Source organism: Cydia splendana, chromosome 4, assembly GCF_910591565.1.
Source record: "Cydia splendana chromosome 4, ilCydSple1.2, whole genome shotgun sequence".
NCBI classification, from domain to species: Eukaryota; Metazoa; Arthropoda; class Insecta; order Lepidoptera; family Tortricidae; genus Cydia; species Cydia splendana.
In genome coordinates, this window is record NC_085963.1 from 23077799 (window position 1) to 23092048 (window position 14250).

At 38.0% G+C, this 14250-nt stretch overlaps 1 protein-coding gene and 1 long non-coding RNA gene across 4 annotated transcripts in view; one reads left to right on the forward strand and one right to left on the reverse strand.

Moving 5' to 3' along the window:
- Positions 1-14250, reverse strand: part of LOC134790200 (zwei Ig domain protein zig-8-like) — a 673220-nt gene that overhangs the window by 572667 nt on the left and 86303 nt on the right. For all 3 annotated transcript variants that reach the window (XM_063761032.1, XM_063761031.1, XM_063761033.1), the window contains exon 2: positions 6386-6520. In XM_063761032.1, the coding sequence (XP_063617102.1) occupies positions 6386-6446 (61 nt within the window). In that variant the 5' untranslated portion in view covers positions 6447-6520. The remainder of the gene's footprint in view (positions 1-6385; positions 6521-14250) is intronic.
- The window catches only part of LOC134790236 (uncharacterized), a 140652-nt gene that overhangs the window by 31191 nt on the left and 95211 nt on the right, over positions 1-14250 (forward strand). The gene's annotated exons all lie outside the window — the stretch shown is intronic.

Below are 14250 nucleotides of genomic sequence, written 5' to 3' on the forward strand. Positions count from 1 at the left end.
TAATAAATAACTACACATGTCCCTCTGACAGCTGACTGTCGTCGTTCGTGGACTAAGAATGATTAGGGTGGCAGATTCATAAGAAACGAGTCATTCTAATTGCAACATTAGTGTCTTAAATTTAAAGCTGAAATTGCAGTGTCAGGTTTTAGCGGACGGACTATTGATGAAATCGTGCTTTGGCAAAAACTTGTGGGTGTCAAGTCAATGACTTCTGAGAAATGATTTGCTTTATGTAATTACGATATGTAATGTACTTATTGTTGACCGCCGGAAATAGTTTTGAGACCTGTCATTTTAACACATTTATTGTCAGAATGTAACGTTTTTGACACAAAATATATAAAATTGACAAGTTATGCGATATGTAAATATAGAGGGCCGTAATCTCAGGTTTTAGGTTAGTTTTCGTTCATGTCGTTATGGATGGATATGGATGAATATGGTACGATCCGTACGATGCATTCAGTGTAATGCCCTGAACACAAATATATGAGATGACAAGAGTATTTTTGAAGTCGGTTTTTCATTTTTTATTGGTATTTGCTTTATATAACATCTCCTCACCGCAGCCGTGCAACTTATAAATCTTCAATTAAAATTTTGTTCAGTTTCTCAAAAAGTGTGCACGGAGTGCTCCCAGCCAAGTCCCGCCAACTCGAACTTCGCTCGCGATAATTACTTGTAGGTGAACTTGTCGTTATTTCCGTTTACGACTGATTCACGGGCTCCGGCAAGCCAGTGTACAGTGGCCTCAAGACGTTTAGAAATGATTATTTAAATTTTCAACGTCGCGTAAAATTTAACGTCAATCTAAAATTTTAAAATATAAGGACGTCATGACATCGTCATTCGATTATATTGGCATTTTTGTTTGTAAATTATAATTAGTTTATATAATTACTGTATCTCTATATTAGACTTCACGGGCCTATAAATCCCCGTCTTTTGATAGGCTTGCGTGGAGATATAGATCCAACACGTAGAGCCCCTTTGGAGAGCTTTAATATCATGTAGAACGCCTGCTGGAACCCGTTCACAGGTGCAACAATAGACACTCATGAACTATACCTATTATAGCTTATTTTGAATTAGGTAACCATTTTGTACGTTTGCTCCCACGCTAACTACAAGGATTGTTTAAAATAATTTAAAACATAATGTGTTCTTACAAATAAATAATTTTGATTTTTTAAGATTAAAAGAGCATGGGGTAAATTAGGTAACGAACTATTGGTACTAAAAGGTACTATTTTTGTGAACAGTCAGTCAGTCACCAATCACGAACGAACAAACGAATATAGAACGAGCTCAACTGGACAAGCAGACAACCCAAGACCGACTGTCTTGGCGCCGTAAAACGAGGAGGGCCGACCCCAAATAAAGGGATAAGGCATGGCAGAAGAAGAAGAAGAGTCAGTCACCAATCATAAGATTAAGCGTGCCTATAGGTAATTGTTGGAGTGCCGGAAATAAAGTGATATTATGTATCACTCTTGATTTTTTTAGATAAATTGGTTCTGCGAAAACAGTTTTTAAAATAAGAATATTACTTCTGGTATACTAGTTCGCTTAAACTACATTTAGCGCTCGGCAAGCAGTTGATATATACTTTTTGTCTAAACTCAAACAACGGGAGTAATGAGCAAAAATAAACGTTCTCAAATTAATAACTTTTGTAGACAGTTTTAAGTTATTGAGCGGTATATTTTCAACGTTCGGTTTTTAATTCATTTTTATATCGGGTTTTGAAAAGATAATTACTGTTGAAGTTTTCCTTTGGTAAACAATACTGTTTGTTGTGAAATAATTATGTAAAACAAATGATTTATCGAGAAAAATATTCGCATTTTATTAAAAAGGTTCGCTTATGTAAAGACAGATATTGAACTTTTGGACTGGAAATATTTTAGATATTAAACAACTTTGTACCTAAAGGGGCCCACAGATTACCAGTTCGCCGGACGATATCAGCCTGTCAGTTGTTCGGAGCTGTCAAATTTTGCTTTTAACTGACAGGCCGATATTGTCCGGCGGACTGGTGATCAGTGGGCCCCTTAAGATATTTTGGTAATCAAGGGAAACTCGACTTAGTCTTAAGCGAAGAAATCAACCGTAGCCATTTAAGGCATGATAAAATTCAGATTTTAGGAGGAAGGATCTTCATTTACTCTCATAACAGTGACGTGCCGCCTTTTTATTACGGAGACCTTGAATGTAATAATAGCTTAAGGAACTAAGAAACATCACTTCTGTCCAGTATAAAGTAGGCTCGGGTTACGCATAGTTGTCATAGATCTCAAGGTCAAAGTTCACCGGTTCACCTAAAAATTTGACGTGTCTTTGAGAATACACGGCCTTGAGAACGTTACACGGGTAGTTGAATAATATTTTTATAATACCATTATACCACAAAAGACGGCTGACATGGTCGGCTGGCCGCACAATGGACCTTATTACGATGCCTTTGTGATGAAAATCGCAAGTCATAATTACACACAGCTCCTTTGTGTGGGATGCTAATAAGCTTTGCTATTTTTAGGATGAGAGATATCGATCGTGTGTTTTCGCAATGCGAAAAGATTTTTTTATTGAAAAATATTTGGTAAATTTATACGAACTTGGCTGGTATTATAGCGATTTGTTTCTTTATATTTTACTTATTATTTTCGGTTACGAGCACCATTAATTTTGAATTTTGGTCGTTAACATATTTCATAATACAAATATTTTATCATAATCGATTCCAGAGGTCTGGTTTCGTATTGTGTACGATGTTAAACTTTACCTTTACCCAGGCAAGTATAATTTCAAAAGTTTCTGAACTTGCAAGTTTGAACTGTTCATAGTAAGTTCCGTATTTACTATTACAATAAATCTTAATTAACTTTAGGTAGGACTTTAGGAGGCTTTTCGGTGAAGGAAAACCTCGTGAGGAAACCTGCATACATCTGCGAAGAAATTCAAAGGTGTATGTGAAGTCCTCAATCCGCATTGGGCTAGTCCTCTCGCACATGAGAGGATGCCTGTGCCCAGCAGTGAGACATAGGTATATCTGGTATACAGGCTGATTTTTTTTTAGTCAGGTAGTCACATGAATACTAGTAGTCAATTATGAACTTGAAATGTGCTTTTCAAAATAAAATCCACCAAATTGACGTTATAACGGTAATTTTTAATTACTGGCGTATTAATTATCATATTTCAAATTACATTCGCAGTTTCACATAGTCCATATTTTAACGAAGCTACCTACTATTAATTAAGTATTTATGGCATGCGAGCTTCTATCGATCCGAAAGCGATCATAAGTAGTCCAATGCAAATATATAATACAGCAAACAGTACTTAATTAAAAATAGAACTATATTTATGTTTAAATGATTTTAGGAGTCCAATACTCAATATTACATCTCTATCGAAGCTAAATGTCATTTTTATTAACCTTAATTTAGCAGAAAACACGCAAGGTGTGAGTTCAAAGACAGTGGACCCTCGGTAAGTCCAACCTCGATAAGGCGAAATCCTTGTTAACACAAAATAAAATGCTATCCCCTTTCCTAGGTAGCCCAAAATCGCTATAACTCGAAATATTTAACCAACGATTACCTTCACAGTGATTTAGAGTACAATTTTTACCTCCATAATAGTCTCACTTCACATCTGAACTCCCGTGAAGTAACCCAGAGCTCAAGGTTATTCGTAACAAGCTTATAACACGTGAGAAATGCGACCCGCAAAGGTCCGAGAGGTCACTAAATCAAATCACCTCGCAATACTGTATGGGGGAGGGTAATATTCAATATCTGAGCGCGATATCATCAAATTTCAAAGGATATTGGGTCAGTAAAGTCCTGAAACTATGTTCCCACAGCCAGCAGAAACAGCGAACATTCGCCTCAAGGGAACCAGTTAAAAGTAACTTCAACATGCTTTAAAAATGAGTACCGTAAACTCGGGTAACTATAGTCCTGTAATACAACTGTCCAGTTTTTTTACATTTATTTTGAAGCATAGATATACTAATGCTTTTTCTATATTTATAATTTGAAAAATATGTAGGTGTACATATTTTACTATAAGTTGCACAATTTGTGACCGGCAAAGTGGATGGGAAAAGGCCTGGACGTGGACGCGGTCCAATACGTTGGTCCGACCAGATACGCACCGCTCTTGACTCCACAGTTCACATGGCTCTCCACACCGCCAAGGATAGCAGATGGAGAGAGATTGTGAGAGAGAAGGTGATTCAGAAGAGAGGTCACGACCCTCATTATGGATTTTGGACCATAGATGTAAGTTGTAGACTAAAGTTTACGGTAGCCTTTCACTTCGAGTTGGCTGTCTAATCGTGACGTCATTTACCTTTGAAAAACATTTCCTATTTTGAATTGAACCTTGTTGTATGATACATTGGGATACATTTTGTTTGCTTAAGAAAGCCCTGAAACAAAATAAATGATACTTTATTTGGTTTATGGAAGGTTCAAATTAGGTTGACATTATAATGCACATTAGGCTTTAAGAGGTTAAGCAAAGCAAAGCTTAGGTCACCAATGCATTGGTCAGACCTAGTCAAAAGTGCATTCAATGAACCACTCCATGAATGTACAGTCATCAGCAATAGTATGTTACACAACTAGGGCCGCAAAAATATGTGACACGTTCTTATTTGGAGCGCAATAAGAGCGACGGTTTGTGAAGCTTGCCACCGGCTCTGATATGACGACCACGAGCACTCTGACAAGAGTGTGACGACAAAGAAGAAGAAGCAAAGCTTGAGCGACGGGCGGTATACAGTTATAAGCTAATAGGACTTGTAAAATGATAATGTATGCCAAAAAGTACAACGAATATAGGATTACGAGTATGGACTATATTGACAGATCTCGAGGCCACCTTACACTAGATTGTCCAAAGATTTGCCTCCGCCCCCGCGCTACTGATAACAACACACGGCTGGTCGAACCCTGAACACCAATGTTCCCAAGTTTTTACGATTAAGTAAATTTTATCGAATTTATTCATACAACCCGGCCCGCCCCGCGTTTTTCAATTTCAATAAAGATCGTTCGACGGAGTGCCAAGAAAGTTTTCGGATAAAACAATTTAAGAATTATCATATTACGTGTCCGCCGGCTGTGATGGTGTAATTTGGTCTGATTGAAATGGCACTTAGTAAATTACATGCACGCGAGCCCCTTTATATTAGGCGGGTTCTATTTCATTACGTTTATAGCGACATTAGTGATACTATGTGATTTGTGTAAGAGGATTACCGCTTCCGGTCTTTCAGAGGGTGATTTTGTGTAATACAAGTTGTTAAGGTATTTTTAGTGACAGTTCGAATTGCAAATAAAAGATATTTATGTATAACCAAACAAAAAATCAATAAAGAAAAATAAGATATGACTTTACTTTTAAGAGCCAACGGGAGTGGTCATTTCTCCATACAAACGTACTCCTCGTTTTCCTCCGTCGTTTTTGAAGCTAGAGCAATGATTTTTTCAACACAGATTAATATTGTCAATATCTGTGTCGGACCGTTTTGCTTTTTTTGATATTTTTGTATTTTAAAGCGCTAGAGCCCTTCAAAAATGGCCAAAATGGCCTAATTGACTATGCCGTAATGAGAGGCGTGGCATTCAAAACTGATATCAATTAGCCAAAAAAACAAAACGGTCCGACACAGATAATTTCATAATCATTTAGATTTCCAAATTTGGTTACGATTGGTTAAGTTTTGGAGGAGGAAACAGAGGAGTACAAAACCTCGATTTTTGACATTTTTACGCAGGATTTTTCGCCTTGTCCTTATCGCACTACTTTTAGGTGCCGCTTCCGTTAGCGAGACGGGTATATTTACCTAAAATATTTAAGACTCAGCTCCTGTTTCGTCTTAACACACTCGCTTGCACAATTTGTATAGAATTGGCCTTGACAGAAGGTCTCAGTAACAGGTCCAACCTTTTAAAAATAAGGTCTCTTCAAGGACTCTTTTAGCTCTTACCAGTCGTCGTCGTCGCCATCTGTTTTCCATTTTTGTCACATTTAAAGCTAATAACCAAATAAACCACACTCAGAGATCGCGGTATCGAACCCCGGCTGGTACCAATGAGTTTTTCGAAACTTATGTACGAAATTTCATTTGATACTTACTAGCCGCTTTTCGGTGAAGGAAAACATCGTGAGGAAACCGGACTAATCCCAATAAGGTCTAGTTTACCCTCTGGGTCGGAAGGTCAGATGGCAGTCGCTTTCATAAAACTTGTGCCTACACCAATTTTCGGGATTAGTTGCCAAGCGGACCCGACTCTCATGAGCCGTGGCAAAAAGCTGGGACAACGCGAGGAAGATGATGATGAACCAACTAAACCACACTAACCTGGAGAGAAGTGCGTCAGCAGCAGCAGCGCAAGCGCCGCGGTGCGGCACCGTTCGCGCATCGCTTCACCTCCACATGCCCGGTCACTACACTAACACTCGCGCACTTGGCTCGCAGCTCTACACGGCACGGCACCTGCAACAACATGGGTAACATTATACTACCATTATTACAAGCATAGTATAATTATTAATAAGGTAAAAAACCGGACAAGTGCGAATCGGACTCGCCCACCGAGGGTTCCGTACTTTTTAGTATTTGTTGTTATAGCGGCAACAGAAATACATCATCTGTGAAAATTTCAACTATCAAGGTTCGTGAGATACAGCCTGGTGACAGACGGACGGACGGACGGACAGCGGAGTCTTAGTAATAAGGTCCCGTTTTACCCTTTGGGTACGGAACCCTAATATGGATAAGTTTGGCTGCGGGATATGTGTGGCTTACCTTCACATTGGGGCCTGTTTAAGGATGACTCACGCTAGACCGGGCCGGGGCCTTGCCGGAGCTTCCGGCGCTTCGTTTTCTATGGAAAGCACCACGTGATCACCGATCAGCCGGTATAGAAAATGACATATCGGACGCCCCGGCCAGCCCGGGCACGGCCCGGTCTAGCGTGAGTCTTAACCATTATTGACTATAATTCACATTTACTATAGAAAACGGGTATTTATACTATTTATCATGTAAATGTCAATAGGCATATCTCTCCGTGAAGACAGCATATGTAAATATCCCATTTTTAATTCAATAACATTAATAATGTAAATAACCATGTTAGCTCAAAAACATATAAAATGAGTAGCCTTTCGAGTAAAATAAAATTAATTACTTATCATGAAATATATTGCAACGTACCCAATTATTTTTAATGATCGTTCCAAACGAGATTAAACAGATCTTTTTAATTAATTTCATATTATACAGTTCACAAAACAATCTTAAAATATATCAGTTTATGATTTTTTTGCTCAAAATCGTACAGTTCAATGCCGTATAAAAAACAATGTGAATTTCTTATTTATTATAAGCCTTATTGAGCTTGGCTCATTTAGACGGTGCGAGAACTCGCATGCGAGTTTCATTACATTGCGGGTTTTGATCGGTCGGTTGAATTGGACGTAATCGACAGTCCGCAATGTAACTAAAATCGCATGCGAGTTCGCGCGCCGTCTAAATCAGCCCTTACTGTGGGACTAGGTCTATATGTGTAAGATTGTCCTTTTTTTATTGGCCTATGTGTGTGCCCCACTGCTGTGCAAGCCTCCCCTCTTTCCATTCCTCCCTCTGCTGAGCAAGATCACACCAATCCCGCTGGAACGCATCCAAGTCGTCCCGCCATCTCTTTCTCGGTCTGCGTCTGCCACTCTGGGGATGCCACCTAGTGGCTATTTTGGCCCATAATGTCATCAATGTCATCATGCATCCGGCAGACATGTCCAGCCCAGTCCCACTTGAGCCTGGCGGTCTTCACCCAAACATCGACAAGATTTTCTTTATAATATTTATATTTATTTAATTACTAATTACATCAATATTATTTTAGCATTTAATTCCAAGTTTATTCCGCCAAATTTCGAACATCACATAATTAGAGTTCCAAAATAAATAGGAAGCGGACCAGAAATAATTAGTGCCGGGCGAGTTGCGTCCGCCATATTGGAATTCCACGGGGCTAATAAAACGCCCCAGGGACTTCCTTAACTTAAAAAGTAGGAAAAACGGGATTTGAAACTGGCGTGTTCGAATTTTAGTTATTAGATCTGTTTTCGATATGCTACTGACTGATCTGTCAGTGTCAAAAGTGAAATTTATGGTTGAAAAAATGTCTTAAAATACGATGATGAATATTTCCCCGCGATTCACCTACCTAAATTACAGTTAACGGTAATGGAAATAAGAATTCTAAGTGGACATGACAGTGTAAATATCAATGGTGTTTATTGGAAACAACGTACAGTTGCCATCATATATATCGGAACGGCGAAGGTGCCCAGAAATATCTGAACACGCATCTATTATCAAGTCGTTAGAGTGCGTGTTCAGATATTTTTGACCACCTCGGCCGATCCGATATATCCGATGGCGACTGTACCGCAATGTGACGTTTATAAAATAAGCAACATACCTTTGAGGCGCAAATTTTCGCCTGCTGGCACTTTGATGTGCCCGGCTTAAAATAACGGCAGACGGCGGCAAAGTAAAACCAATTATTGAAGTTGTGCTTTCATCCTAATTTTCAGCCGTACAATTTCATTTACTTAATTGTCAAAAATACCCATGTCACAGATTTGAATCATCAATTTCCATCATTCTCAGTTATTTTTCGACACTTCGGCTTTTCGACCGCTAACGGATAATTTGACGAAAAAACCGATATCAGCTTTTTCGGCGAAAAAATATTAAGTCTGATATTTTAGTTAACTCGTGCGTAAGCCTAACATTTCGTGACTATTGGTCCAATATAGACATTTTGCAATAAATTTTAGTTTGATTTGATTCGCTAAACTGTGATAAATGTTTAGGGAATAAAATAAATCGAGCGAAAGTAAAACTAAATCGAGAGAATGAAAACTGAATGGGCATAATATTTAGGGCGTTCATTCAGAAACGAGCAATTTGAATGTAGGAACTGTAGATTTGGATTACTATGATTCGTGGGGTAACACTGATCATCGAGTTTCTGAACGCGCTCGTAATAACACTAATAACGTAAGGTAAAAGCACCAATGATCGACGCTGCACCAATGTTCGACATGGCACTTATGTCAAAGTAATAATATAGTTTAAGTTTGAACAACGATTTTTTTTCTTTATTCAAAATTAATTCCTGTCACTTTGACCTAAAGTACTTATGTCGAACACTGGCTAAAAGTGTCGATCATTGGTGGTTTTCCCTTACATAGGCTAATATGTAATGTGCTTGCTGTGTATTGCATGTCTATCATAGGATAGAAAATAAGGACTACTTTTATTTTAAGACATGCGATTGTATCCGTCAAACACTATGTTCTCGCAATAAACATTATTTCAATTTAAATTATTTCAATTTCAATTTAGATTTTTGTTAAGGTTGCCACCTGGGTCACACTTTAAATTCTAACCTTAATGCATTTCAATTATCCAAACACGTTTTTTCTGGTACCGTAAAATGGGGTGAGTAGGGTCAAAACTGAAATTCAAACCTCGATAACATTTTATTTTTACTAATGAAAACTGAATGGTGTATATAATAAGTGTTCCGGACTGTATTTTAGTTTTTATTTTATTGTGGGTAGTTCCATTTCATAACTTTGACGATAAAGAGGAAAACCCACCTCACCCCGTAGAGGGGTTTTCATACAAAGGTGATTTTGGAACATTGTTGGATCGATTCTTTTTTATTATGCGTATTACTATTAATAGCTCCATTTTCAATTGGAATACATTATTTTTGTAGCAGTAGCCTTAAAATCCCTTCTCACCCCCCTCTCAAACCTTCTCTCCCCATTCATAACCCACCTCTCCCCGCGAAACCTACTCACCCCGTTTTACGGTAGGTAGTCATAAACCCTTACCAGGCCATTTACCAAGCACTATAATATTACGTGGTATGGACATACCTACAATAGTTCTTCTAACAGTTCTAACAAACTGTAACAGTTAATTCAAGCAGGCACCTATCTTAGATTCATACATATTGTTTCAGATGTCATAACCGTTTTTCACAGGATGTAAGTACATATTTAGAATTTTGAAAACAGAACTCTTGAAATAGCCGAATTCAAACAAAGTCCGTTAAACAACCGCCTTTTAGCCGCCTTTGTGACCGCGATCCAACCACGCCTACATTCCGTTGGCAAACGAGTGCTGGCGAGTCGACATCCAACATTGTCCAACACATTAGAGAATGTAACAACCGGAGTCGCCTTGTCTGTAATTTTCTGCACAAAACAGTGTGCCGATTTTTGCGGGGAGGGGCACGTTAAATGGAAGGCTATTTGTACGTAACGTACAAAAAGTATGACCATTGGGCGGCAGAGGACCGACCATTGACATTGACAGAGTGGTAAGCTATTAAAGGCGACTTCGGTTGTTACACGGTCGGAAACGAGGCTTCCGACCAATGTGACCTAGCTAGTTTTCGACCGTGTTAACCGTGTAGTAGTTGGTATGCTACCAAATTGTCCTTCAACCGTCTCGGAAGCTTGGATGATACAGCCTTTATAAACAAAGTTTTTTTTTAGAGTAGGTAAACTTTATTAAATCATACGCAATAAGTAAATTAATAATTATTGTTCAATATCAAACTTACGTTAGAATAACAAATTATTACCGCGTAGGACTCCTTATGAATGTCAAAGTCACAGTTCCCCTGAGTATTCAGGCACCTCACATGAGGCAAAGGGAGTTGAATAAGAAAATTAAAATTTCTTCAAAAAAAAACCGGGCAAGTGCGAGTCGGACTCGCGCACGAAGGGTTCCGTACCATAATGCAAAAAAAAAACCGATAAAACTGCAAAAAGAAAACGGTCACCCATCCAAGTACTGACCACGCCCGACGTTGCTTAACTTTGGTCAAAAATCACGTTTGCTGTATGGGAGCCCCACTTAAATCTTTATTTTATTCTGTTTTTAGTATTTGTTGTTATAGCGGCAACAGAAATACATCATCTGTGAAAATTTCAACTGTCTAGCTATCACGGTTCGTGAGATACAGCCTGGTGACAGACGGACGGACGGACGGACGGACGGACGGACAGCGAAGTCTTAGTAATAGGGTCCCGTTTTACCCTTTGGGTACGGAACCCTAAAAACTGAGGGCCACCCCAGCACCCCACACTTAGCATCTTTTGAGCGTCGGCGTCTAGTCGGCGCTATGGAAAATGGCGTCACTGCGTAGTTGCGCCGACGTTGCGTCGAGCAGCAGCCACAGAGTTGACTTAGACGCCGACGCTCGGGGGACGCTAGTGTGGGGTGACTCAAGGTCACACCCAATAATACTGGTAACCTGAGCATTTGTCTCGCTAAGCAGTAAGCAATGGGAATGCGCCAGATTCGCTTTGAGAGAGAAAATTAAAAGTTTATTTCGGTGCAATACCGAGCCGGAATCACAGTACAAAGAGATTTGGGGCAGTCTTGCGAACGCTTCGGCGCTTAAACAACAGCTGTAGGTAGTGGACAGAGACTTTAACTATAATCAAGGGACTATTCTTTATGATAATTATAGTTGCTAAAAAATGCTAAAACGAACTATAGGTTATGATACTTAAGATTAACCAATATTTATACATATATTGTAAATTTTTATTTTTGCGATTCCCGCAACTCAAACTGCACTCCACTCCCAGCCCACTTTAACCCGAAAGAAATCCCTTAAAGGGATACGTTAGCCTTAGTAGTGCCCATCCTGTGCCATATTTGTGTTTTGTACAATGAAGAGTTTATACATACATACTTGGAAAGTGAAGAGACTTAGGTTACCTTAGGTATGCATGATCCATCAAACAAACAAACAAACAAAATTTACTTTATTCATGTAGGCCTAGCAACAAGCTCTTATGAATCGTAATTAATCTTAATCTAATTATCAGAGCAATTTATTGATGTTAGTATTATGCCATAATAAAATTGGATTATTATACATATCAAATTTAACACTAAAAATTTCACAAAAGGATCGTCAAACATTAAAAAGATTGAATAAAAAAATACTAGTCTAGAATTTCTAGAATAAAATCTAAATGTAAAAAAAAAGCATAAGTAACACAAGAAGTAGATAGTATTACATCGGAATATCCATTTCCTCATCAAAATTCAAATATACCTAATAAATAAATAATCATTTCGAATAACAATTAATCCCACGTTGTAATATCATTCATGTAGTCTTGTGTGGTATAATAAGCTTTAGAAATAAGTTTACGCTTTACATAATTCTTAAATTTATTAATAGATAATTCAGTAATATGGTTTGGAAGTTTATTATAAAATCTTACACAATTACCCATGAATGATTTTTTAATTTTATGGAGCCGAGTGAAGGGCACTGCGAGCTTATGTTTATTTCTAGTGTTAATATTATGAATTTCACAATTTTTCCTAAAATTTACAATATTTTTATGTACATACAGAATATTCTCATAAATGTATTGACAGTGCACTGTCATAATGTCAATTTCCTTAAATTTATCTCTAAGTGAGTCTCTATGGTTCATTTTGTATATTGCTCGAATAGCCCTCTTCTGCAGAACAAAAATGGTATTTATCTCTGAAGCACCGCCCCACAGTAAAATATAATATGCCATAATGCTATGGAAGTAACTAAAATATACTAATCGAGCTGTTTACACATCAGTTAACTGACGGATTTTGCTCACTGCAAAAGCTGCAGAGCTCAGTCTATTCGAAAGAGTAGCAATATGGGGACCCCACTGGAGTTTAGAATCTAAAGTTATACCAAGAAAAACTGTACTATCAACTAATTCCAATTCCTCATCCTTCACAATGACACTTGTTTGTACATGCCTTACGTTACTACTAGTGACAAACTTAATACATTTAGTCTGTTTCTCATTTAACAGTAAATTATTAACATTGAACCAATTTACTACTTTTGAAATAGCATTGTTTACATCATTGTAAGCTTGTTGCTGACGTTTGACTTTGAAAATAAGTGAGGTGTCGTCTGCAAACAATACTATATCATGGTGGGTCTTAACAAGGAATGGCAAGTCATTTATGTAGATAAGGAACAGGAAAGGCCCCAATATTGACCCCTGTGGTACACCCATAGAGACCAATGACCCAGGTGATCGCTGTCCATTCACATCGACCCTTTGTATTCTACCATTTAAGTAGGACTTAAGTAAATTCAGTGCCGATCCTCTAACTCCGTAATAATGAAGTTTCCTGATCAATGTTTCATGACAAACACAGTCGAAGGCCTTAGATAAATCACAGAAGACACCTAAAGCATCTCGTGACTCCTCCCAGGCATCGTAAATATGCTTAATTAGCTCAACACCAGCATCGGTTGTTGAGCGACCCCGTGTAAAACCAAACTGCTTATTATGCATCAAATTATTAACGTTAAAATGTCGTACTAATTGAGAAAGAACTAATTTTTCAAAAATCTTGCTAAATGTTGGTAGCACAGATATCGGTCTAAAGTTAGTGGGGTCAGAGCTGCTACCAGATTTAAATAAAGGAATTACTTTACTATGTTTCATTAGATCAGGAAACTCGCCGCAATCAACACTGTTGTTAAATATAACTACCAAGTCAGGCGCTACAATTTCTACTAAGGATTTGACAGCATGGACAGAGACTCCCCAGAGGTCATTAGTTTTTTTGACATTAATTGATTTAAACGCCTTTATTACATCTGAGGTACAAACATGTTCAAAATGAAGGTCTCCACAACACTCTGGAGCGTTATGTTTTAATAATGTAACAGCAGATGAGGGTGATGAATTTAAATCCTTAGTTGTGGATACTGGTACCTCGGTGAAAAATTTTTCAAATTCTGTAGCTACTTCTAAATTGGAATCTATAATTTTGTTATCAATGTTTAGTTTAAGTTCTTTAATTGTATGTTTCGAGCGACCAGTCTCCACATTTATAACTTTCCAGGTTGCTTTAACAATGTCGGAACTACTTTTTATTTTCTGACTTAGATAATTTCGCTTAGCTATATGACAATCTACTTTAAACTTCTTCGAATACTCCTTCACATGTTCTTTAAATTCATCACTCTGATTAAACCGCCGTTCCTCATATAAGGCATACAGTTCACGTCTTCTTTGATGTAAGTCCGCAGTAGCCCACTCACTAAAAGCTGATGCACCACTAACTACGACCGACTTTGAGGTGAATATCTTAGG